Source organism: Barbus barbus (genome assembly GCF_936440315.1).
Source record: "Barbus barbus genome assembly, chromosome: 21".
Lineage (NCBI taxonomy): Eukaryota > Metazoa > Chordata > Actinopteri > Cypriniformes > Cyprinidae > Barbus > Barbus barbus.
The window spans coordinates 14,278,695-14,304,498 of record NC_136749.1 but is presented as its reverse complement, the minus strand read 5'-3'; the positions used below and the strand labels follow the sequence as shown (position 1 = coordinate 14,304,498).

Here is a 25,804-nt window from a genome sequence, read left to right as displayed (position 1 = left end):
GGTTCTGCAAAGGTTGGCTGTGTGTTCAGATGCGCTGACACGCCCATAAGGGGTTGAAACGCCGGGCTTTACCGACCGCACTCGAGACGCTGCAAGATAACGGACAGATTCATAAGGTGAATAGTCCTTAAGTGATCTTCGAGATAGAAAGGAAGCTGAAGGGAACGAATAACGGAATTTCCTTGTATTACAGACTATCAGCTGAGGAGGATATTGGAGGTGAGCGGTGAACACGGTAAGGGAGAATGTCAATTTTGCGGCAGAAATGTCATAAGTGGGCAGCTGGCGTTGGCTTGCAGGAATTGAAGGGTTAAATTCTGCAGTTTCTGCTTCGTCTGGTACTTTTCCTATTGGATAAAGTTGCTGTTGGAACGCGAATAAAATAGTATGTAAGATGCATATTTAGTCGTTTAGAAGACCATTTCGGCTTGTTGAAGAATAGATTTGCGCTCGTTTCTGCATAGCATCACATTAATGCCCCGTCAGCGCGCGAGCGCAGGTTCAGCATCCTGTATTAACATGAAATGTTGCTATTAAAATACGCATTGAGATTCAATTACAGGAAAATTAAAGATGAGAGCAAATATGAACGTTATAGACATTTTTTTTCGCGATAAGCTATAAATATAATTTTAATAATAAAATTAATAATTCAGATTGTATATTCTCAGGGAGTGGACAGCTAATTTTGCCGGTACTGCGGCTCATCTGGCCTGTATCATTTTGTCGTCTGTGCACCATCATGACCCCTACATGTGTAGGCGAGCTTTCTCAGCTTGTGACCGACAGAAAATTTGTTTGACTGGCAAATAGTTTTATGATTGGGAGGGAAAAAGATCATAACACTAGGTTTTCGTCAGAAACAGAGGGGAGATGTGAGCTGCCGCCGCCCCCGCCGCTTATAACACATACTGTGTCTCAAACCCCATTCAGATGCTGAACTATACGCCATATTCTAAACCATAATGATGTCTAAAAATGGAGCCTAGGTAGTCAGCTAACTAGGTTGTGAGACACAGCCATGATCTCATCGCCTTTCATGTCATATATCAGACCCTTTTAACTACAGTATCGCCTTGAACTGATCTAATTAAAGGCTTTATAATAGATTATGATCCAGGAGATAGTGTAGTCAAATAGGTCTGAATGGAGTGAAGTAATTTCCAGATGCCCCATCCTGGTCTCTTAGGAGATGACCTGCTTCTAACATCAATAACCACATATGAATTTGGTACAGCACCTTTCCAAAGGTTGAAGTTGATTTCCCTGAGCTCCTATTCATCTCTTTTTTTATTTCCCTCGTTTACACGGCTTGCTACTGGTATAATTTACCAATATGTAATATTGCAGTTCATATAGCTGCAGCAGGTTGATTTGAGCTCCTGTTCATCGTTTGTATTGTACTCAGGAGAAAAGCATGTTGTATGTGAGCTTCCTGTCGCCCAGTCTGCATTTCTCCCTCCATGTTGCCCATGTTGCATGCTGTGTCTTATAGGAGAGGAACTGTGAGCTTGCTGTAAGAGGTGTGAGAGAGAGAGAGAGAGAGAGAGAGTGAAAGCATGTAAGTGGACCAGATGGCACTTTGTCCATATGAAACTAAAATAGTGCTGATGCAGTTACACATCAACATATGTGTTTTATTGTCTAGAGAGAGAGTGATGCTTATTTGCTGTTTTTCTGATTTTTGCAACTGAATGGCAATAAAATGTTCATATGCAATAGTTGAGCGTCTGGACAGAAGTCTGTTATGAAATCACTGAGTGGCCTAAATGCATGTCTGCTGTTCTGGATGCTCTCCTCGCTGTCTAATATGTCTGGCCTGGTAAAGGTTTTCTTTGGATTCTTTCTATGTTATTCTGCATGAAGTGTTGGTTTCTTTCTGACTGTGAATTAATGTTTATATTATTTCCACGTTACAGATTAGAGATTACCATACATCATACCTACCATTATACCACCTATAATCAAATTAAAATGAATTATAATTTATATATTAGGTTAAGTGTAATTTTAGTACAAATTAAAAGTTTCTGTATCATTATCAACTATCATGTGTTGTCACCGAAAAAAAATTGAAAATATTTAAAATAGCTTTTTTTTTTTTTCAGGCCAGTAAATGTAATGAAACTTAATAATATCTTCTCATGTCTATAGAGAATATATTTATTTTATCTTTTACTCCAAAATGTTTAATTGGCTAAATGTTTTTTTCAACCCCCATAAAAAATAGTAAATAATAGTTATGAGCAGGCCCACGTGGAATCTGCTCTGAAAATAAAGTTCTGCATTTACTGCCGAATTGAAAAACACTATTTAGTTTTAAACATCAGAGAGAGACTTTTTGTTGAACGAACCAGGCTAACAGACTGAGTTTGATTTCATTTTCTCTCATCTTCAGTCATTAAATCTCCTTCTGATTATGAAGATAATGATCCACCCAGTTGATCACTTTATCTAAAAGTATCATTTATAATTCAATTTATTTCTGAGATCTCTTAACTGAGAATCTGAATAATAAATCAAGACTGCTGCTTATTATTTATTATAAATCCCTCTGAGAACCCAGATCAATGTTGGTTAGATAAGCAATGCACAAGACAAGCCAATAAACCCACAATTACTGACATGTCCAAATAGCTCTTTAAAGAAGCTCATTTGTCAACAGAGCCCTTTTAGATCCATAGCCTGATGATCTAAGCCAGAGCCATAGACACACTAGTGTAGCCAGAAATATTTAAGTGGGTGGGCCTACATAAAATTGGGTGGGCCAGGTCTGTAGCATATGAAAATGTCAAATTGCCATCAAAAAATAAAGCACCAAGGTTCATTACACAGTACTTCTAAGCATGCATTAACATTAGTAATTTGTTAATGTTCATTTCAAAATTTACTAATAGGACATCATTAAAATTAAATGTTAACATTTAAAAAGTTAACATTTGCCTGAGCTGGTTAACAAAGATGAATAGACACGGAACAAATGTATTGCTAATGTTAGGTAATGCATTAACTAACATTAACTAAAGGAAGTTTATTACTTCGCAGATGATTTCATAATCAAGCATCTCTGTCACTTCACGCACATCGAGGACCGCAGAAATGTGCGCAGCTGCAAATTATGCAGTTTGTTGTGGCGACCAGGAGCTAGCACAACGTTTATGTGTTTCTGCCCACAAAGGACGCATCTGTTTCGCGGATCAAACACTGTACATATGCTAATATGATGTTTCAAACACACTTTCAGAAGTTTCCGATCGATATTCATTTGTAGACGGTCCGGATTTATTGCTAAGACTTTACTTATTAAAGATTTGATCTGATTTATGTTTGCTTCACTAGGCTATTTTCACATTTAACTTCACAAACGCGCGCGTTTTACTATTATATCCTTACGCCGTAAACACAACATTGTGGGTGGGACTAACAGAAACGGACGAATCATCATTTTGACAAGCGTGAAATTGACCTGTAATTGACCATGAAAACAAACTTTTAATATTTTTTGATAAATAAAGTTAGTGAAATAAGACGTTTATTAGTATCTTTTAATAAATAATATAATTTGGAAAATTACAAACTTGTCAGTGGGTAGCCTACCCGTAGCTACGCGTGATCATAGACATCTGTCTAACATTAACACAAAGTAAATTGTTTTACAGTTACACCCTATTCACAGCTCCACATCAATCGATCTGTGTCCATTTGCCAATAAAACTGCCATTTTAATCAGTTAGATCCTTTTTGTCTAGCTGGAATGAGAGAAAACTTCAGCAATTTACCAGTGAAACTTACACATTCACAATGTCAGTGTTTATCATTTAAATCATTTTTTGAATGTAAATGCATTTCCATGTGTATATGTTTTCAGAGCCAATATGCAGAATCTGAGGCTGCTCATCTTAAGCTTGCTGTTTTACTCAGGTAAGTGCTTGATCTGTACTGAAATGTTAAGGCCAGTGGCTTTGACATGCTATATAGTTATATATATACTATATAGCTATTGTTTTTTTTTTTTTTTTTAATTACAGCCCTGATGCACAATGCATCATCTCTAAGTGCTGTAATGTTCCCACAAATGGCTCGGGAGTATTGAATGCACCCGCTTGTTACCATACATAGCTTTTAGTTATATAATAAATATCCAACCCAATATGATCGGGGTATTAAAAGTGCCCTCTCTAATGGGTATATTAGCCATACTACATTTTCTTAAAAATGTCAGGCAGTATGAAATGGTATCATGAACAGTGGTTAATTTTTCATCATTGATTTCTAAATAATTTTAACAAATGTGTCTTGTTACTTGTGTTAAATTATTTCTTTTAATTTTAGGTTGCCTTTTTTAAAATCCAGCAAGGGGCAAAAGATGAAAATTAGCCTTTGGTTTTTTGACTGTTGATTATGAGCACTGTCCCTATTAAATAAATAAAAAACAAATTATCCAAAAACAAAAGAATGAATGTAAATGTAGTAATAATGAATATTCAAATATTGCATGAAGTACATTTTCAGTTTCTGTATGATTTTACTAGTTGATGTCACATTAAGCTGCTAATGAATGTGTTTGTTAAACTAAACATTGGTGCTTTTCTTTTTGGCTTTTTAGCATTCTCTGCAACTCTGAAAGGTAAAACATAAACACAGTCGCTTTCTAATATTTGTTGTTTATTGAAGTGGTTTCAACAGTGTAAGAAGTAAATACACAAATAGATATATATCTTTGTGTTTCTTGTAGCCCAAGAGATGTCTCAGACTCTGTTTTTTGGGGAAGACTTCCATATCCTTGTTCCAGCCGATGGAGCTGAGGTGACGTTCAGGCCTTCGATTGTCCCAGGTCGCGAGAAGCCGTTGATGAGTTCTGGAAAGGTGGTAGATCTCCGTGCCGAACTCAACTCTGCTTCGAGTCACCTGATCTTGCAGAATGTTGGAGAAAGTGATGAAGGAGTCTACACCATCACATCTAACCAAAATCCAGAGGATGTTACACGCATCACACTCTATGTTAGAGGTACTGCATAATTTACCAAAAAATTGTTCGCACATTTTGTACAGCAGCTTGTACACTAAATTGGATGAGCACACATACGCACTAGAATAGCTCAGAGTGACTTCCATTATTATAGGAAGTCATGTGGTAAGGGAGGTTTAATGACCTGCTGCAGTAATTGTAGCTCTGTCAAGCCACACTGGTTGCCTTCCGTTCTTCTCTACCTAAAGATCCTTCTTTCTCTCTACCCAACTATCTGTTTCTTCCATTGTCAGCTGTACTTACTGGCACTTGGCCTTTTTTCTATTTAACAATTAGTCAGAGAAAGGAAGTGCTTAAGAAAGTCAAACTGAACTGATGATATGAGCTGTTTTATTTTCTGTTTATTTTCTATGGGGTTTGCAATCACGCAACATCTTTTTTTCTTTAGATAAACATTCAAATTAAACAGATAAAATGGATTAAATTAAAAAGAATATAGCAAAGCTATCATTCATTATATGCTGGTTTGTAGTTACTGCTAAACGTATATTTCCCATAATTTAAAGAAAATATGAATTTGACAATAATTTTCTTACAAAAACTTGGGAAACAAGGTTGATGGTTCTACTTGACCGACTAACAAAAATGTGAAAATGGAATTTAATGATTTACTTCTCATAATACTGAAGAAATGTGCGAAAAATGTTCCAAAATGTGGGGTTTCAATTTAATAATTAAAATTTGTTTTACTAAAATAAACTGAATGTCAATTCATTGGAAGATGTCAAAACATGACGCTGTTTTGATTTTGTTGGATACAGTCGCGAGAAGGTCTGGCATCTACTTCTGACATGGGACAGACCAAGATACAAATTTTAATGGGGAGTACAGACAATTGATGTATTTAGAACTAACAAGTGTTCATGCTACATTAGGTTAATTTCAGTGTATATAGTAGTTTATCTAATAGTTCATACAATACACTTTTCGAATGCAGGGCAAGTACCACGTCTCATTTAACTCATTTGTTCCTCTCCTTTCTCTCTCTCATTTTTCCAGATTGCTCAAGTGAGGTCATCGTTAGGTACGGCTTAGATTTTAATGTATCGCTGCATGATATCTCGGAGCCAGTGCGTGTGGGCTTTCGCCACAGCACTGTGGAGGCCAATCAGACGTCATTGCCGGCTGACGAACTGCTGAATGCTGACGGAACGCCCAAGGAGAATTACCTGGACCGAGTTGAGATCACTCCTCAAAAGTTCACTTTGCGTGCCGTTACAGGGGCTGATGAAGGCAGTTACACCTTTAGTGATTCCATTGGGAAAGTCCAGAAGAAGATCTGCCTGAACGTGAAAGGTTAGCGTGGGAAAAAGAGAGAAGGGAAAACACACAATTACATTATTTTCAAATAACATATTAATGTCCTAATCCTGACCTTCTGACTGAAACAAGTACAGCAATAATATGTAATTGTAATTGTGATACAATATTAATATATGATTAGCTATGGAGAACCTTTTGAAGGAGAAATAAAACAAGTGAAGGATAAATAAACTCAAAGGTTGTGAATAGGACCACAATGTGAAGCAGAAGGGCCTTGTATCATTCTGATGAGATTTATTTTGCACTAATAACCAAATAACGGTGCATTTTCCCGCACATGTCTATAAATAAATGGAAGTATTGATTTGTGGTGATATTATTTGATTTCATGAGGAGAAAGAGGCCGCAGAGCGATATGAGATATATGAAACTAGTGAAGGTGTGAAATATACGACTGGAGGTTGTCTGTATGTAATATACACTCTTAAAAATAAAGCCTCTAAAAGTGGTGTTTTGCAGCAATGTCATGCAAGAACCATTTTGGGTTCACCAAAAAATCTTTCAGTGAACAGTTCTTAAAAGAACCAGTATAAAGAACATTTAGGGTAAAGAACAAGGATTATTTTCCGCTATAAAGAACTTAAATGTTAAAAGTTCTCCATGGAACCACTGATGCCAATAAATAACTTTTATTTTTAAAAGTGTATGGTCAGTGGAGAACTCTTCAGGATAATAGGGGAAGTACAAAGAGAGGAAGAGAGACAGATGGAATAGAGTCTGTCATTTTCTGCCTGCAGCATTTATTCCCTAAAATATTTATGCTTTCTCCTCCCCGACGATTATTTTGCTTCTTTCTTCACTCTCATGACATCATCTTTGCTCTAGTAACATTATTTCTTTTTCTCCTTCCTTCTTTCTTTCTACCAGCACATCAGATATTTGTGACCCTTTCGTACGGTGGCACTCTGAAAATAAACCTGCACATGAATAGCTCTTTAGCTCGCCTTCAGTACATCCCTCAGTCTGATAAACATAAGTATTTGATTATGGATAACGGAGAGCTCAGCCTAACTCATAACGTGGATCTTGAGAGTCGTCTCTCTTTGGAGGATTCTTTGTGTTTTCTGAAGGATGTGAGGGCCAGCGATGCCGGAGTTTTCAGTGTGACTGACCATCAGGGATTCCTGGTGTCTGATGTCCACCTGGAGATAGAACGTGAGGACATACTATGTGACAAAGGGAAATTAAATGAATAGTTCATTTAACTTTCATGTTTTGGACTTAATTATGTCTATCTTCCTCTTTCAGCGTATAGGCTTCCTAAACTCTATATTGCCATCATTGCTCTGGTGGCATTGTTGGTGTTGCTGCTGTTGGTGTGCTTGGTGTCATGTTTGGTGAAGATGCGCAAACGTGCAGCAAAGGCCAGGGCCATTGAGGAGAAAGCCCAGAATGCAGGCAAAGTGGAGGGAGATGCCTTCAGACAGGTATTTACCACCTATCTCACCACCAAAATATGAATATTCAGTGGGCTTAAACAGTGTTTGGGCTTATAAATATACTAATGTCATTGCATAAGATGCTAAATATAAGATACAGAATAAGTGTCATCTCCAAACAAATGAGGTTAATTTCAGTTTTCATTTTTATTTATCAATCTTTATAATGATGTCTTTGTATGAAAGGTGAAAATGGTCAAAGCCAAAATGGAATGGGATATTTCTGTGTATATTGTATGGCAAAAAAGTTACAATATATTAAATTACTTGAATAATTATGTTGAAGTGTCAATATGTAAGAAATGTAAAGCACAAATATTTGCCTTATGCTTCATATTCATATTTCTTGTCATCTTCAATATGAAAGGAGAAAGAAAAAATATTTACTCACCAAGCACTTTGCTCATATTTTTTGCAGGTTGTCAAAGATGCCTGTAGCCATCAGACTGAGGAAGCCCCAGCCCTGTCACAGAAAGAAGACATCACTGAGAAATCACAGAGCACAGAGGTCAGCATTAAGGTGAGCACCAGAACACTGAAAGACATTTTAATCACTAGCTCTATCTGTATATCTAAACCTCATGCATTTGCTCTATAAAAAATGCAGAATTATGTTGAATGTTGTGAAAATGCTCTAGGAGCGCTAAGTTCTGAGTATGTTCCTCAGGGTTTGGAGGTGTCTACTAAAGAGCCAAGCCTTCAAGAAAGGAACATGGACACCAGTGACTCTGGAGTAGGATTTAATACCACTGGGCTTCCGCTTGACAGTGACACTGATGCCCCAACTGCAGCCATAGCAGATTCTGATGTGTTGAGTTCTTCTGCTGCTCCTGATGTCAAAGCCGTTCCCAAACCAGCTCCAGAGTCAAAGACAGCCCCTTCACCTCCAAAACCAGCACCAACCACCGATCTGAAACCAGCACCTGTGGCCAAGTCGACTGCTCCTCCGCCACCTTCTCCCGAACCCAAACCAGCAGTAACACCTGAACCTGAACCCAAGCCAGCGGTCACACCAACACCTGAACCTAAAATGACCATCTCACCACCACCGGAAACAAAACCGACCTTAAGCCCATCACCAGATCCCAAGCAACCTGTGACACCTGATCCGAAACCAACGACTGAAGTTAAACCAAGTCCAACCAAAGCAGTAACACTAACTCCTGAAGCAAAACCAGCTGTTACTCCTGAACCCACACCAGCTAAAGTTGGCACTCCTGAACAGAAACCTGCTGTGAGCCCAACACCTGATCCCAAAACTCCGGATCCTAAACTGGTTTCTCCTGAGCCTAAACCAAGTTCACCTACTCCACAGTCTAAACCACCAGTCTCGCAGATTCTCAACTCAAAACCAACCACAAATGGTACTCCCGAATCCAAGGCTGACATCGAATCAGAGCCAAGTGCACCAATATCTCCTGGGCTGGATGTGAAGGGCACAGCCCCTCCCAAAACCCCTGATACTGGGAAAAGCTCAGTCAAAACTCCTGAGCTCATCTCCAGTGGAGGTCTAGACTCGGCTGCCCCCAATGACAGTGCACCACCTTCAAGCACTGATGGAGCTGCCACCAACTGAGATTAAAACCACAGCCTCATTCCTGCCTCCTCCTAGTGTATTAACCACCAGAGACAATCGAGACACTAGTCTTAACAACAAAGAAGAGCTAAATGACTTCCTAAGGGGGTGGGTTCAGTCTCAATCTTTTGAGTCTCACTTTTAATACAATTAACATGCATCAATAGAAAGATCCACTGTAAATCCACTCAATTTACTAATATGTAATCACCTTGTAGCAGAGTTTGAGAGAAGAAGCATTTCCGACCTTACACCATTGACTAATTTAATACAGAATGAGGAAGGCTGTCTGGGATATTCCAAGAAAGTGTACAAAGACAAATCTCCCTTCACAGAAATAATACATCACTGCATGAAGATATTGAGAAAATAAATTATATTATCAGTTCCGTAATCCAAGTTACTGTGGTTGAATTTGGGGAAAGGCACACAGGAACATGGGACATTAATCATTTTCATTCTTTATGAGATCATTTCTGCTCCATTTCGAATAGTCGAGAATCCAAATAGCTGGACTGATACTGAGAAAGCAACCAACCTTCTGCTGTCAGAGGACTGGAAAAGTGGAAAAATGACGCATCACTTTTACCCATGCAAGTCAACATGCCATTTTGACAAAGGAGATGAATGAGGGAACTACAGAAGTGCAAAGCAGAAGGAAGAAATACCATTTTACCAAAAAAACAAAAAAAAACAAAAAACAAATCACAATTCTTCATAGACTAATCTGTGACTATGTGCCTGGAGGACATTTTTGAGAATCTTCTTCTATCAATCCAACCTATGGATGTTCTTGTCCAGAGATGTGACAGTGCACATTTCCTGTTCAGTCAGTGACAGTAATATTGCTGTTGAAATCTTTCCATGAAGTTAAAAAAAAAAATTCTGTAATCTCTAAAAAAAAATGGTTGATGAGAAACAGATGTTGGCAACAGTATATGTAAACAGGTTTGCTTCATTGAGTGAGCTGTGTCTGATATATCTAAATAGTGAGGCTATCTCCATCATTAGTGAGATTTGTAGTGCATTGTGATTGGAATGAATTGATCCTAGCACCAAAATGGAGCTAGGTTCACGAAAGAAATTATGCAAATGAGGTGAGGAGGAAAATGCGACAAAATATTGAGCGAGTGCTTATTTGTGGAGGATGCAGCAGACTACTGCAGTATGCTGTACTTGCACCTTACAGAATCTCTCCACCACTGCGATACAAACACCTGAATTGGCTTTCTAAAATGTAAAAAGTGTTCTTCTTGGTTGCATACCATTATGCAATTGTTTTATCATCATTTGATGAATTAATCCCACAATCAAAAATGTACTCAAAAATAGACAAGTTACAGAAAAAGCAGGTGTGTTTGGGTTGAAAAGAATGGAAGTGATTGCAGGCAGTTAGTGAATAAGACACTTTTTTTATGCTGACATACAGTGCGCAAAAGTGGCGCAGGCAGAGAAGTCTTTCCAGAATGTCTTGTGTAGTAAAATTTGCTTGAGGAGCAAGTGGACATGGTTTGTAAGAAGATCTAGATTGTTTGTGTTGCTACAATGTTCCACAAAAAAATTTGGATTTATAGTCATAGTAGTAAGACAATACAGTCTCACATATCAGTTTACATATATTCCTGGTGCCTCCGGTAGAACCTGAACACCACTGCCTGTTAATGTTGTATGAGTCCAGGAACCTGCTCCTACCACACTATCTGTGGGAGCTGATGTTAAATAACAGTGAGTAGTGGGGATGGTAGCTAACTCGATATTCGTATCAACGTCTTGAAGTGTGGGCAGAGCTGACAGTCTGGAGGTTTGTGGGTAGATTTTCTAACTGAAGATGATCACTACCTCACATTTAAGCCTGACTAAAGTACTCAACCACTAATTAAACAACATTGCAATGTATGTGGACATTAAATAAATAAAAAAATCGATTTTTGGCAAAGCACAAGGTTTGAAATGCAATCTAAGGTTTACAAAACTCAATCAGATATTTGGCAATGCCTTTCCCACAAACCTCTGAAAATGGCCTTGTTCTTTCTCAGCCTTTAACAGCTGTTTTAATATCAGTGCAAGGAAATGTCACTTGAAAGCCATATAGTCTTAGTGTCACGTCTCATAATGTAAATATCACAAACCCTAGATGTCATAACCATAGGATCACTATAGCATTAAAACGTAAAATTATGATATATCTCTGGCAAAATAAAATTTGATTTGTGACCAAATTTGATGCATAGTAAATAAATCTGACTCAAAATGGCTTATGAGCAAACCTGAACCATATTTTTGTGACTAAAGATGCCCTAGGTAATTTTTGTTTGTTGCACTGGTCACTGGACACTGGTCTTGGACCCACACTGACACCTAATGGTGTGGAGGTAGAAAAATGCAAAACCAATAGTTTTAGATTGTAGAAATGCTCTGTCAACTGTGATCAGTTTATAACGAATGAAAGTGTCTAATAATAGGAGGGCTCTTCGAGATGAAGAGATGACGTAGTATTCAGCTAGTCATGTGATTTCAACATGGTGGCACCTGTGAGGTGACCCACGCCATGTAAAAAAACAAAACAAAAAAACAGCAGCAGTTTGGGCTGATATTAAAACATAATTCAAAAGTGTTATTAATTTGTTTAGCGGTAAAACTTTTTTAAATTACTAAGCCCCCCCCCCCCCCACACACACACTCTGTTTGGAGAGAGAGAGAGTCGGTATTGAAGAATATTTTATCAGTATTAAAATGTGCAGTGATACATGTACACATGCATAATAATAACTTGTTTTGAAGTATGTATTGTGAGGTTCTGTAGTTTGGTCTCCAAGTTCCAGATTCTTTCGTTTCTCATAATGATTCACAGGCAGGCAGACACAGGAGGGGTTTATCATTTTTTATACAATACAAAACCTATGAACCTAGTGTGGCATAACCTAGTGTGGCATAGTCCCATTGGCTGTTAAGCGTGAGCTTGATTTCCCATGCCCTTACTTTCATCTCCAGCAAATGATGTCACACTTAAGTGCATCCCAGTAATGCACATTACACCGGTTTCTAGGCAAAATCTAATTTTCTTCTGATCACTCCCTGAATCATCACAGTGTCTTATCGTGCTTAAGATATTCGCTACCCTTCAGGACACTGCCACTGATATTAGTCTTGTATCATGACATGATTACTGTCTGTTTTTGTATTTTGTGTGTTGATGCTTGTGTTGTACGTATGTGGGTGCAATTTGGTATTTATGAAGAGAGATTATAGACGTTATTCATCATTGGCAACATCAGGAGGCCTGTATGTGTTTGTACAAGTGCATGTGAGTATGTTTGTGTGTGTCAGTGTGTTAGCAAGAAACTCCATTGGATAGCTGTCATTTCAATGCAATTAGCATTGTCCTTTTTCTCCTCGGCTGGCTGGTAATTGCTGTTCCTTTTTAAGTGGTATTAAATTCAGATTCAATTTAAGAGAGTGCACAGTGCGAGATTTCTATCAGAACGGACTCCATGCTGTCTTGTGATACCTGACTTCTATCTGTTTTGATACCAAGATAGCCGTGTTACAGGTCACTTTGATTTAGTCAGCGCTCAAGTCTACACAAATGGAATAGTAATTCAGTTTATATAGCGCTTTACAAAATTCAGACACTGAAGTAACGACGCATCGTCATTGCAGTCTGTCATTGCATGCTATAGAGTTACGCTCCCATAGTGTCCGTATGTGCTAGTGTGGTCATGCATATGTAGGAGGTAGTTTGTAAACGTCTAAAAGTACTCTGATTTTCATGATTTTCATTGCACGGCTCTACAGGTCTCTGATTGGATAATTCCATTGTGTAAAACATCCCTGCTATGGATGTCACTGAAAATATTGCATTCTATGTGTCACCCTATATCCTTCCATTCCATTGGTTAGACCTGATTGGTCGAAAACATTCTAAAGGGCATTAAAGGGATAGTTCATCCAGAAAAGAAAATTCTTTCATTTTTCACTCACACTCATTTCATTCTAAAACTGATTTTCTTTTGTCCATACAATCAAAGTCAATAAAGATTAGAGTTTTTTAAACCCCACTGACTTTCATAATATGGACAAAGACAATTGAAACTTTCCACAGAAGAAAATCTTACAGGTTTGAAACAACATGAGGGTAAGTAAACAAATCAATTTTCATTTTTTTGGATGAACTATCCCTTTAATCAATACTCAGAATTCAATGGGTGTGGAATTATCTCTCAAAAGTGAGGGAAATGAGCAATGAGAATGTATAGAGTATGAGAAGCCCAAGTATCCTGTGGTGTTGTGCGTGTTTTAAGTAAACTCAATGTGCAGTTGTGTCCCACAGGTGCATGAGAGGTTTCTGCCTCTCTTTTCCTCTCTTTATTCCACCTGAGTGATGCTCTACAGTTTATCAGTCCCCGTTCTTCCTTTTTGCACAAACACAACATATAAACATTTTGTAAAGAAGTGATACTTCCTTTATTTCATGCATAGAAATGATAATAAATGATTTTAAAATGTTTCAAAGTGTGTTTTTTCTCCTAACACCTGTGACGCAGCAGTTATAAAGGTACTCTGACTACAAGGGCAGAAAGCACTATCTTTTTGCAAATGTCTCACAGTCACAGGAGGGCCATGTCAATCACATTCAAAGTCACTCATCTGTCTCTCTAGCTTTTTCTTCCATTCTCCCCGGCCGGTTTCTGGCAGGGTGCAGTGAGGCCCTCCCTCTTTTTTTTTGTCACTCCAACAGCACATAGCTGGCATGCAACAGACCTGTCTAGCTTATTTATAGACAAGTAATGGTAAACAGTCGCTTTTAACTGTCAATTTTTTTTTTTTCATGGCTTTCTATTTTATTGTGCAAGTACACTTATTACGATACAATACATGCACAAAGGTGACTTTCAAACTTTTTGCATGATAAATGGCATGTATTTTATTTATTTGCATACAAATATATCAAAATAAAAAGAAATAGTTCACTCCCAAATGAATATTCTTTTATTATTTATTCACCCTAATGTCATTCCAAGCTCCAGCCGTCCGTTCTCCAAACACAATATCCTGTGTAGGGTCATGGAGATGCTGGAGCCCACCCAGCCTTTTGGGCTAAAGGCAGGGAAACACCCTGGACAGATGGTCAGTCCATCACAGAGCACCCGGAAATAAGCCACACAGGCAGAACATTCAAACTCCACACAGAAAGGCCTCCTGACTTAGCTGGGACTCAAACCAGGGACCTTCTTGCTGTGAAGGTTAACACTGAGCCAACATGCCACCCGAGGATAAAGCACCTGGTATTCCCAGGCAGTATCTCATCTAAGTACTAACCGAGCCAAACCCTGCTTAGCTTTTGAGATTAGACAAGACCCAGCATTCCAAACTCATTTATTTTTTAAATACATTTTTATTGCTTTTGCTATTTATTTTATTTTTACACATTGATAGTTCACTGTGACCACAGCCTGTCAAGTTTCAAAAAGGACAAAAAAAGCACTATAAATGTTTTCCATGTGAGTCATGCACTATTTTTGCTGATAATCATCTTCACCTCCTCTGCAGCTCTCAAATCTGATATGGTGCATGCCAGACATCAATAAAATCAAAGCTCACTGGTTTTCGAGAGTCTCGTTACCATCATGACATCAAACAGTAATGGCAAATACAGTTTTGAAACATAAATAATGACTAAATTTTCATTTCTGAGTGAAATATTGTTCTATAAAGAATTGCACTGCAAAAATCTAATCTCAACGTTGCTTTTTAAATCTGAATGGATGACATAAACTGACTAGAGCAAATCTCATTGGCTGTGTCTCAAATCGCCCCATACCCTTATGGTGCATTATTTGAAATGATGTCTAAAATGTAATGTATTATAGAATGTACTCACTTAATCCCATAATGCACCTAAATAACAAATGGACAACCAATGTATACTAAACAGCTAGCTGTTAGAGAATATCCTTAGAGAAAATGGCACTTCGAGCTCATTCAGAGTTTGAATTTGCCCACTTAAAGGAATAATTCACCCAAAAATGGAAATTTTGTCATCATGTACTCACCCTCATGTCGTTTCAAACCGGTATAACTTCCTATCCTTCTGAACACAAAAGAAGACATTTTGAAGAATGTTAAAGAACCAAAATGTTGTTGGTCCCGTTGACTTCCATAGTAGGGAAAGAAATACTATGGAAGTAAATGGGGACCATCAACTGTTTAATTATCAGCATTCTTCAAAATATCTTCTTTTACGTTCAGAAATTCACACAGGTTTGGAACGACATGAGAGTGAGTAAATTATTTCCTTTTGCAAAATTTTCATTTTTGGCTGATGAACTATCCCTTTAATTTCTTACATATATTCAGTGAAGTATATTAGTGGAGTAATGAATGATGGTGAATGATGGCATAGGGGGCGATTTGGGATACAGCCACTATTTAGTGTTACATGTACTTAAATAGATCAGCCAAACACAACTACACAACAAAACCACTCTAGCTTTACAGGCGTACAAGCTTCGAGGTGATCAGAATTCAGCGTTTCAAACTGTGTCAGCAGAGGAAGTGGTAAAACCAAACATCCTTGTCAATCTCTCAGAGTGATGGATGAAATATGGAAAGAGGAGCGCAGTTCTTTCCTTCATCTGTGTCACATGGATTGTAGAATGGATAGAGCGGCACTAGAACAGTCCCTATGTAGAATGAGAAGAGTGGTGTCATGGTGACAGCATTGTAGAAAGAAACCTCCTCATTATCACAGTTCAGGAAGATGCCGATGCGGATGGGGAGGGTGTATGAGAGCACTTTTGTGGGCTTTGGATGGGTGCAGGCCGTGATGGAGCCATTTCTGAGGGACAGTGTCCACAGTCCGTTTATCGTTGAGGAAGAATCCATCTCTCCACGGGGTATGTCTGCTCTGGCCACACCCACTCGCCAGGCAGTTTTGCCTTTCACTTCCACCTCCCAGTAATGACGGCCATGAGTGAAGGCCTCTGAACCCATCACACAATAATAGAAGTGGAAGCGCTTCGGGTTCCTTTCATCTGGATTCTCGTTGGGCAGCACCTTGTCTTCCTCGAAAGTCACTGAAGTTCTCTCAGCGGAGAGGGTTAAGAGGGGATGCGCCGTTTCAGGGTCAAAAGTCAACGTGGATATATCTGTATATGCAAATAAGTTATTTAGAATTGATTTACATCAGATTAATCATTAATCTGTAGTACAATATTTTTAATGTAACAAACAATACACATTTACCTTACAGCCCTGCAGAAAAACAATAGATACCATCAAATAAATTCTAATGGTTTCCACCACAACATTACAAACCATCAACTTTTAACTTCAACTTTTTTGGGACATATTCCAATAGATTTAATGGTTTTAACAAGCCACAGTAGAAGCGGTGACCAATCGCAGAAAACCACAGGGTTCATTACAGTTTCCATTATTAACCAATACAAGTCTCATGATAACCAATAAAACCATAACAATTTATGTGATTTCTATATTGTTTTTTTAGCAGGGATTTACAGTACTAGGCTAATAGTAGTGGTGTTTTATTTGTGAAATTAAATATTCTTGTACTCTTTCTGAAATTAACTTGATGGACTGATTTTCTTCTTTCAATGACTGGCATAATAACATGTTATGTGAGCATTTTGAAGTATTTCATACATTCATCCTACTGAACGTATACTTCCTTTACTGAATAAATCAGTGATTTGAGTTTGAATGACTTGAATGAACTTGTCCGAAATAAAGTATTTGTGTATCACTAATCATGTGATAGTAACAACATGGCGGACATAATACGTCCGAAATTCATTCATAATAATACTCAAATCCATACTAAATAGAGCACTTTTTAACAGCTGCGAAGAAAGTTCAATTCAAATGTTGTACCTACTCAGTATGCAATTTTGGACGCACGGAATGTTTTAATTACTTAATTTAATGTCTCATAACACAAAGTCGTGGCCTAATGGTTAGCGAGTCAGACTCGTAATCCAAAGGTTGCGGGTTCGAGTCTCGGGCCGGCAGGGATTGTAGGTGGGGGGAGTGAATGTACAGCACTCTCTCCACCCTCAATACCACGACTGAGGTGCCCTTGAGCAAGGCACCGAACCCCCAACTGTTCCCTGGGCGCCGCAGCATAAATGGCTACCCACTGCTCCGTGTGTGTGTTCACTGCTGTGTGTGTGCACGTTGGATGGGTTAATGCAGAGCACGAATTCCGCGTATGGGAATACTTGGCCGTATGTCACTTCACTCACTCAAATCCTTTTTTTGCGCCACCAACTGGTGGCAATGTAACCTGCAGAAATAGTTACTTGAATCCTTGATGAACAGACTCAAAAGATTAGTACACCTGGCATGAACCTAACCACCACCACCACTATAGTGAGGATTAAAATAGTTCAGATTTCTTTTTAGTATGTAATAAAATAATATTTTTTAAAATTTAGACTTAGTACTTGGGTAGAGGGATGTTTTCATGTGTTTCCAGATCCGGTACTGAATGGGCCCCACAAAATGACCAGAGAGAATTTCGCTGTCTATTGGCGGAAGACGAATAAAATTCACCTCACATCTAATGAAGATAAACAGAGCAAGAACAGAGATTAACAGAATGAGAAAAGTAACAACAATGATTAAGATTATATGAGAATTAGAGACCAAGTGAGAAAGTATAAATCAAAAAGACACTTGCCTTTTCAGAAGCTCTTTGATTTCCTAAATGGATTAAAAAATATAGTGTTTAGAGCAAGAATGTTCAGATTAAAAACACGTTTCGCTGTCTGATTACAGCAGTCAGCTCTTCAGATTCCTCACACTTTCAATCATGTGATTGTTCCGCACTTGATCTGAACAGTGTCAAATGGCATCTAGCATGTTCTGTGGGTGTCTACTGCATGACTTATGAAACTAACCCTGTTAGTATTTTACACTACATATTTGATGTGGTCAGAGTAGATGATTTCATAACAATTAAATGCACAATAATAAAATAAAATGAAAACTTTAACTTTTAATTGGACAATCCATAGAGGATAAGGAATTATTTCTCTCCCAGTGAAGGTCACTACACCACTTAAGATTTTACTGCTTAGTCTGTTAGTTTATACAACTTAAAATGGAAATCCACCTTCAAAAGTTTGGGGCTGTCATCTTCCCGCAGTTTGCAGTTCAGTGTCTCTATGGCTTTCTCTAGATCTCTACTCTGCATGCCAATCTTTTTCTCTCTCTCTTTTAAAATCTTCACTCGTCTGTCCCTTTCCTTCCTTATCCGTTCCAGATCCGTCTCTTCCTCCTCATCCAGGAAACGATGGAGGTTTTGGAACTCTGCTCGGATTTCACGCTCTATCACTTCAAATCTGTTCTGTGAAAGAGTGGAAAAAGGAGACATTATTGACTTAATGGGAAACACGAAGGAAGAGAGACTAATAACTCTGGAAAAATGGCTGAGATTAGCTTACTAATGAAATTATTACTCAAATTTAATACTAGAAATGGTTCATTAGGAGTTTTAGATACTGTAGATCTGTATGTTTTGTAGAACCTTTGCCAAATGCCAAATTAGAAGATGATATGCATCAAGAGTTATTTAAATATTAATGTCAGCTGTTTCTTAACAGGCCATATAAAAAGCTGTAAAATGGTGCTGGGGGTCTGAAGGAAAGTTTAGAATTTACAAAAAAAAAGCTTCTATATATTTTTGGAAGGGGTGATCACATACCATATCACCCCATCATATTTTTTGTTTTATGAGTTATCTTTCCATGTCAGCCAGTAAGATATGTTGTGAAGAAAAGACCATTATGCTCTTTTAGTCACATATAAATATTACCAAGGTAAATCAGGCATTACCTCGACCTCCAGTGCGTCCACAAATGCCTCATTCTCAGCCTCATAACATTCGTCAATTTCATGTTTGATCTTTTTAATTGCCTGAATAAGCTTCTCCTGAAACTCAAACAGGCACAAAGTCAGTTAGTGTAACAATCTCACTTAGTAAGTACACTAATTATATTATAAACGGTTTGCATAGTCCTAAACAACAGATTTTCTTTTTATTCTTTTGAGAAAGAGTCCAAATACCACAAACTCTCTTCCCACTTGGAACCTTCTAGAAATAAACACAGTTCACACTGTGTGTTTCACCATGCCACAACATACGAAGGTGACATTGTATTCTTACCTTTTGGGCACAAAGGAGAGAGTTGTTAAAGTTGTTGTTTGTGTCCTTCACGTGATTCGTGTGCATTCCAGTTCTCCTTGTCAGAACAAAGCAGACAGAACTCTAGTATCTCACATGTGTGAGAGAGAGGGGTTAAATCAAGCTGACTGATAGGTGTGTATAAACACTCTTTCGGACAGAGATAGAGAGAGAGAGAGAGAGAGAGAGAGAGGAGGGAAGGACAAAGGCAATATGAGGGCAATCTATCAAAGGAGGGTGACAGACTGATTGGTTTAGAGACTGGAGGTAACCAACACATTCGACTGATCTAAATCAGTTACATAAAAAAAAATGCAAATAATATCTGCAATGGCTTTGACTTTACAAAATAGCATGTCAACACAGAAGAAGAAAAGCAAAGGGAGGTATTGTGGGGTCCACAGCTGTCTCACTGCACCACACGAGCGATTTATGGAAGTGAGGGAAGAGATTCTATTTCTGTCTGCAACAAGAGCTAACGTCAGAGAATAGAGGCAGACTATTACAGGCAGCAAGACAGATAGTACGGTTGGTGAGGGGCTTATATTTCACTCTGTAAGGGGTCTGACACAAGGATTTTGTCTGTTTGTGTGTGTATATGCACAAATGATATATAACAGCAGAGAAAGAGAGATTATGTGCCTGTGTTGTATGTGCAAACAGAGGAAGATTATGTTTCATAAAGAGCAGTCTGTCAGGCAAAGATTTTTCGAATATTTCTGTGGAATAGTCGAGGGCACAGTTGTATGACAAGAAAAAATCCTTTGTGGAATACGTCACCTCTCTCTTTCTCTCTCTCTCTGTGAAAACTGCTCAGCCAAGGCAATGTATTATTCATGGACCTGTCCTGAGTGTCTGACTGCTGAGATGCAGACTCAGTAAACGGAGAGTGCAATCATTTTTAAAGCACAGTCACATACAGCACATACAATGCATGTTTAAGACATTTCAGAATGGCCGAATCACACAAGCTATTTTATACATTTATGCATTTAGCAGACGCTTTTATCCAAAGCGACTTACATTGCATTCAAGTTACAGTTTTTACATTTTATCAGCTCTTGCTTTCCCTGGGAATTGAACCCATGACCTTTGGCGTTGCTAGCGCCATGCTCTATTATTTGAGCTACAGCGTTTTAAAACTTAATGATATTGGGTAGTGTCTCTGTTACTCACTTTTTATTCTTTGAGACCTAGGGGCCCAATATATTTTCCCTGGTAATTCTACTGCAATGATGACAAAGCTGTTCGTTGTTAAATTAAAAGTTTTTACTGGGCTAAAAGAAAGTAGAAGTGTCAGTAATTTATCAGTATTTATAATGTCATATTTGTTTTAAACAAGTAATAACTTAACTATGTGTTCTCCAATAAAATCAACAGTATTGGGGGGGTACAAATAAAAAAGAAATGTGATGTGAAGGTTATTGAAGCCCCCTAGTGGACACCGACCCTCTGATTTAGAAGCGAAATAATTACATTTTAGTCTAGTTTTCATTTTACTTGAATTCATTACGCGTATATAATTCATTTTAATGCATTTATTGTTAATGTGATGCATTTATTATCTTTATATGTTGTTGTTATTTTTATACTGTTGGGATGTGCTCTAACAATGGATGATCGAGAAAAAACTTAACAACTCAAGGATACTCACTTTGAAATCAGCATTTGTTTAGAAATATATTTCTAGTTGAAGATTGACTAATGACTCCAAAATCCATTTCCTGTGCGTATTACGTAGAAAGCGGAAGTAAACAAAGAGCACATTCTGCACTGTACATGACATGCGTGGGATTATGTGTTTATTGTCATCGTTAAATGTCTTGTAGTTTTGTTTGACATATTACATATTATTACATTGTCATTCTCTAATTTGTGGATTCTAACTTGTTTGCTATACTCGACAAATACATAATTTGTTAATTTTTTAGCTTGCTGAATATGTAGCTTTAGCATGGCTAGCAGAGCAGCAGTACTTTCTTAAATCTGTTTGAGTGTCTTAGATCTTTCTGGACAAACATAGACATTAACATTCGGAGGACAACAGTACAGTTTCGATCTCGAACCCATATCAATTAGCAAAACCATTTTAAAACGACCGTGAATATTCGTTTAAGTAATAGAAATGAACGGGCAAGCTGAAGTAGAGGTAGATTACAAGAGAAAATACAAAAATCTAAAACGCAAATTAAAGTTTCTGGTATATGTGAGTATCTGTTTTTCAATGATTTATTTTATTTATCATTTCAGACTCTTGTTAACCCTCTGGCTTCATTTTCTGTTCAGGAGCAAGAGTGTTTTCAGGAGGAGCTGAGAAGAGCTCAGAGGAAACTATTAAAAGTGTCTAGAGACAAAAGGTAGAACCTGTAGTCTTGTTATCAAAGTTATCAAATGCTTTCCTCCTGCTTGACCCACATGCACATCATTAAACACTTTTGTTTGTGTCAGTTTTCTGTTGGACAGACTGTTGCAGTATGAAAGGGTGGATGAAGAGTCTTCCGGTAGGTCTCTAATGAAAATGATTGTCTGAAAACCTCAAGGAATCTTCAAGGGATTTTGTGTGCTAAGAGTGTTTTTTGTTTTTAGACTCTGATGCAACAGTTTCCTCAGACAGTGATGGAGAAGGAGCCAGAGAGAGAGACAAGGAAGCAGGGAAGAAGTGAGTTTGCAACAAGTAGATTTTTTGTGGTTTTGACAGATTTTCTGGAGCACAAAATCAGCATATTAGAATGATTTCTGGATCATGTGACACTGAAGACTGGAGTAATGATGCTGAAAATTCAGCTTTGCTATCACAGGAATACATTGCATTTTAAAATACATTTAAATTGGTGCTGGCAAATGATTAAAGTCGCGATTAATTGCATCCAAAATAAGTTTTTGTTTACATAATATATGTGTGTGTGCTGTGTATATTCTTTATGGATATACAAATACATACACATGCACATATATATATTTAAGAAGAATATGTTATGTTTATGTATTAAATGTATTTATAATATAAATTATATAAATATATGCATGTAAATACACGTGTGTGTATTTATATTACAAATATACACAGTACACACAAATATATTATGTAAACAAAAACGTTTATTTTGGATTATTTTGGATCGTTATTTTAAAAAACATTAAAAATAAATATTACCGACCTAGTATAGAGACTTTTAATGGGTTGTTGAATAAACATTTTAATGCATGTGTGGCTTTTGAATTTGGCCATAGTAGATTGCATTGTTTTTGTAGTGCAAATGCTAATGTGTAGTACTCTGCCTGTTTACCTCTCAACCAGTTATATGCTGCTTAATAGAAATAACCATCTGGTTGGAAAAGATTTGAGAAAGCAAAAAATTGTATATCCACAAGATTTCATAGAACAGAGTAACTCATAGGCAGTGACAGATCATGCAATTCTGAATAGCTTTGAATAAATTATGAATGCAAAATGTTAGTTCACTTTAGAAAAAAGATACATACTCCACTAAAATAACAAATTTGTTTGAAATATTGCTTGTGGCTAAATTAAATTACATTTGAGACAGGTGTGGCAACTTTTCTGTTTTGCTTTTTTCCAAGAAAACATGTGCTTTGTATTGAATTTTTATGGCTCTGTGTCTTCAATAAATCTATTTATTTGTTTTTAAGAAGGAGGAGTCCTGGAGTTCCTCCCGTCCCGTCATCCTCATCTCCTCACCTCTCACTTCTGTCCCGCTCTGGTGTGGTTCCTCTCCAGTCATCTGCTCCAGCACAGTATCTCAACACTGTGAGTACATCACACCTCCATGTACGCTCCATACGTCTCATACTGCACTCATGTTTTTCAGTTACTCACATTGTTTTTGTCACCTGTTAATTTGTCATTTTATTAATTTTCTCTCTTTTTTTCTTTGTATCATCTCACCTGGTTTATATGGACTACACACGCATCACTCTGGGTGTGTGTGTGTGTGGGGGAATGGCTGTTACTCTTTGGTGGCATTGTGTGTGTGTGTGTGTGTCTGTGTGTGATTCTGGGTGAGCAGTTACCCTTCCCTCCTGAGTATTTGGCTCCCTCTGCTGAGCGAGTGAAGAAAGAGAGAAAAACAAAACTGGCCAAACACAGGAAAGACGGTTCAGGGAAGGTGAGAGAGGGACAGAGAGGTTGACCCTGGAAACACAATGGCCTAGATTCATGTGGCCTTTATTGCTACACTGTTTTGTCATGTCTTGTAATAATCTTACAGTTACAGTAACACACTTCTTTTCATACATTTTAGTTACATGTGATTAGAAATGTAGTCTAACCGACATTTCTCTGTTTCTCCCTCTTATTCAGGTGGTTGGCCCACTCACATCCAGTTACCCTGCAGGCAGTGGTGCAGCTGGGGGTGCGAGTGGGCCATTCAGCTGGGTACCACAGCAGATGCTGAGTGAGGATGCAGCCGAGGAGGAGGGAGAGAGTGAAGGAGAGAGTGACTGTGGGGAGGAGGAGAGAGGAGAGGGTGATGAGGCAGAGCTGGTTATTGACATACCCAATGAGTGAAGGTAATAGACAAATACAGGCCTCTGTGAGCATTTAACAGGAGCTTTCATTTAATTAAAAATACACGCAAGATGCTTTTCCAGGGCTCGACAATAAGATTGGCAAGATAATGTTATCTAGCTGGCTAACATACACTACAATTCAAAATGTAATTTTTTTTTTTATCTTGCACTCACCAAAGCTGCATTTATTTGATCAAAGATACAGTAAAACAGAAATTCTGTTAAATATTAAAATAACTTTTTTATTTTAATATATTATAAAATGTAATTTATTTCTGTGATGCAAAGCTGAATTTTCAGCAGCCATTACTCCAGTCTTAAGTGTCACATGCTCCTTCAAAATTCCTTCTAATATGCTGAGTTGGTGCTCAAGAAACATTGTTTTTTATTATTGCCAATGTTAAAAACAATTGTGCTGGTTGATATTTTTTTGAAACTGTGATAGATTTTTTTCAGGATTTTAATAGACAAGTTCAAAAGAAAATTTATTTGAAATAGAAATCTTTTGTAACAATGTAAAATACATCCTTGCTCAATTTTTTTTAAAATAAAACAATCTTACCCTAAACTTTTGAACAGTAGTGTATATGTGGCTTTGTTAAATGTCAAAAATGACTTAAAAGTCTTGGTAAGAATGACTTGAAAACTACAGACGTGTTGCTTTATTCCTTTCTAGCAAAAGTGTGTTTATACATTTATGGAGTTATAATAATAGTTTCCTTTTGTAAAGAAAAAAATATCTGAAAAAATGTAAAAGAAAACTTAACATTTAATAAAAATACTATTTTCTTTCTAGCAAATATGCAAATGCATTGCTGAGTATAATAATTGATCATTTATTTGTGGTGGGGCTGGTGAAAGTGTTGGCAGGACAACCAAAAATATTTGTTACCGTTGAGCCCTGTTTTGTGAACCTGTTGTGCACACCTTACATAAACATATTATTAGATCATTCAGACAGGTAGGTGCTACATTTATCCTGTGTGGGAAATTGGAGATTGACCAAGTAAAAAGGATTCGTCATTAAGAAAATTAGATCTGTGTTATGTTGGCGTTTAGTTGTATAACAGACTGGGTTACAAAAAACTCCTGACTCATTGTAGATACTGGATAGGCCTATTCTTTAAAGACTGCTGAGCTGCAATGTATTACCCGGTAAGTGTGCCATAAATGTATAGTTGCACGACAGCATTTAAACAATAAGAAGGGGGGAAAGAGAGTGAGTGAGCAGAACAAAGAGAGAAAAACACCCTGAGATTGAGAGAGCCACACCCATTTTACCCAGGAGCACATCAACACTAGTCCAGGCAAGTTGCTGTGGGATTATAAAACACAACAACACACACACACACACACACACACACACACCAGCTGAACATGAACTAGACACGACAGTCCCTCTAACAGTTTATTACCATGATTTTTTATGTCTCTAATAAAATATATGAAATTAATGCAATTAAAATATTTTTCTTTCTTCACACAGGTGCCAAAAGAAACTGCAAGCAAAACATTTTTCAAAATCATTCTTGTTTAATGTATTTTTAATGTTTCATTTTTTTTAATTAAATATTTAAAATGTTCCCTTGTGTTTCTATCTGTACTTGTTGAGTAGTGTTTGAGTCAATACACCAGCACCTGTTTTCATGCACCACCTCTGATTTGTGGAATTCCAAGTTTATGACTAGACATTTTTCCAT

General features: G+C 37.5%; 3 protein-coding genes across 7 annotated transcripts; 2 read left to right on the top strand and 1 right to left on the bottom strand.

The window, feature by feature from the left end:
• On the top strand, positions 1 to 10,263 carry LOC306887146 (uncharacterized protein). The gene is made up of 10 exons (XM_079444687.1): positions 1 to 116; positions 194 to 235; positions 3,869 to 3,921; positions 4,607 to 4,627; positions 4,736 to 5,008; positions 6,029 to 6,325; positions 7,220 to 7,507; positions 7,601 to 7,779; positions 8,210 to 8,311; positions 8,459 to 10,263. The coding sequence occupies exons 3-10, from the start codon at positions 3,876 to 3,878 to the stop codon at positions 9,365 to 9,367; spliced, it is 2,115 nt and encodes a 704-aa protein (XP_079300813.1). The 5' UTR covers positions 1 to 116; positions 194 to 235; positions 3,869 to 3,875; the 3' UTR covers positions 9,368 to 10,263.
• A 3,550-nt stretch (positions 10,264 to 13,813) lies between these two features.
• Positions 13,814 to 19,737, bottom strand: LOC306886974 (zinc-binding protein A33-like). Of its 2 annotated transcripts, none has more exons than XM_079444398.1 (6): positions 19,557 to 19,737; positions 19,226 to 19,321; positions 18,504 to 18,737; positions 18,069 to 18,091; positions 17,833 to 17,948; positions 13,814 to 16,515 (listed from the first exon to the last, which is right to left on the bottom strand). In XM_079444398.1, exons 1-6 carry the CDS (start codon positions 19,620 to 19,622, stop codon positions 15,953 to 15,955), a joined length of 1,098 nt encoding a protein of 365 aa, XP_079300524.1. In that variant the 5' UTR covers positions 19,623 to 19,737; the 3' UTR covers positions 13,814 to 15,952. The 2 variants fall into 2 exon arrangements, with proteins under 2 accessions (XP_079300524.1, XP_079300523.1); XM_079444397.1 differs by having other exon boundaries at positions 19,226 to 19,327; positions 19,557 to 19,681.
• A 1,235-nt stretch (positions 19,738 to 20,972) lies between these two features.
• On the top strand, positions 20,973 to 25,761 carry LOC306886973 (INO80 complex subunit E-like). 4 transcript variants are annotated; one of them, XM_079444394.1, is made up of 8 exons: positions 20,973 to 21,780; positions 21,861 to 21,931; positions 22,023 to 22,075; positions 22,161 to 22,233; positions 23,226 to 23,343; positions 23,603 to 23,701; positions 23,896 to 24,104; positions 25,591 to 25,761. In XM_079444394.1, exons 1-7 carry the CDS (start codon positions 21,700 to 21,702, stop codon positions 24,100 to 24,102), a joined length of 702 nt encoding a protein of 233 aa, XP_079300520.1. In that variant the 5' UTR covers positions 20,973 to 21,699; the 3' UTR covers positions 24,103 to 24,104; positions 25,591 to 25,761. The 4 variants fall into 4 exon arrangements, with proteins under 4 accessions (XP_079300520.1, XP_079300519.1, XP_079300522.1 ...); XM_079444393.1 differs by having other exon boundaries at positions 21,305 to 21,780; positions 23,226 to 23,364; positions 25,591 to 25,688; XM_079444396.1 differs by having other exon boundaries at positions 21,321 to 21,723; positions 21,825 to 21,931; positions 25,591 to 25,687.
• Positions 25,762 to 25,804: the final 43 nt, after the last annotated feature.

What these genes read in the sequence shown, in the direction of transcription:
- LOC306887146 (XM_079444687.1), top strand. Translation starts at nt 3,876, where the DNA reads ATGCAGAATCTGAGGCTGCTCATCTTAAGCTTGCTGTTTTACTCAG. An exon ending in CATCACACTCTATGTTAGAG is followed by an intron (nt 5,009 to 6,028) that starts GTACTGCATAAT and finishes TCATTTTTCCAG; the next exon opens with ATTGCTCAAGTGAGGTCATC. An exon ending in GCACAGAGGTCAGCATTAAG is followed by an intron (nt 8,312 to 8,458) that starts GTGAGCACCAGA and finishes TATGTTCCTCAG; the next exon opens with GGTTTGGAGGTGTCTACTAA.
- LOC306886974 (XM_079444397.1), bottom strand. Translation starts at nt 19,622, where the DNA reads ATGCACACGAATCACGTGAAGGACACAAACAACAACTTTAACAACTCT. An exon ending in CTCTCCTTTGTGCCCAAAAG is followed by an intron (nt 19,328 to 19,556) that starts GTAAGAATACAA and finishes TGCCTGTTTGAG; the next exon opens with TTTCAGGAGAAGCTTATTCA. An exon ending in ATCAAAGAGCTTCTGAAAAG is followed by an intron (nt 17,949 to 18,068) that starts GCAAGTGTCTTT and finishes TATCTTCATTAG; the next exon opens with ATGTGAGGTGAATTTTATTC.
- LOC306886973 (XM_079444393.1), top strand. Translation starts at nt 21,700, where the DNA reads ATGAACGGGCAAGCTGAAGTAGAGGTAGATTACAAGAGAAAATACAAA. An exon ending in AATTAAAGTTTCTGGTATAT is followed by an intron (nt 21,781 to 21,860) that starts GTGAGTATCTGT and finishes TTTTCTGTTCAG; the next exon opens with GAGCAAGAGTGTTTTCAGGA. An exon ending in GGAAAGACGGTTCAGGGAAG is followed by an intron (nt 23,702 to 23,895) that starts GTGAGAGAGGGA and finishes CCTCTTATTCAG; the next exon opens with GTGGTTGGCCCACTCACATC.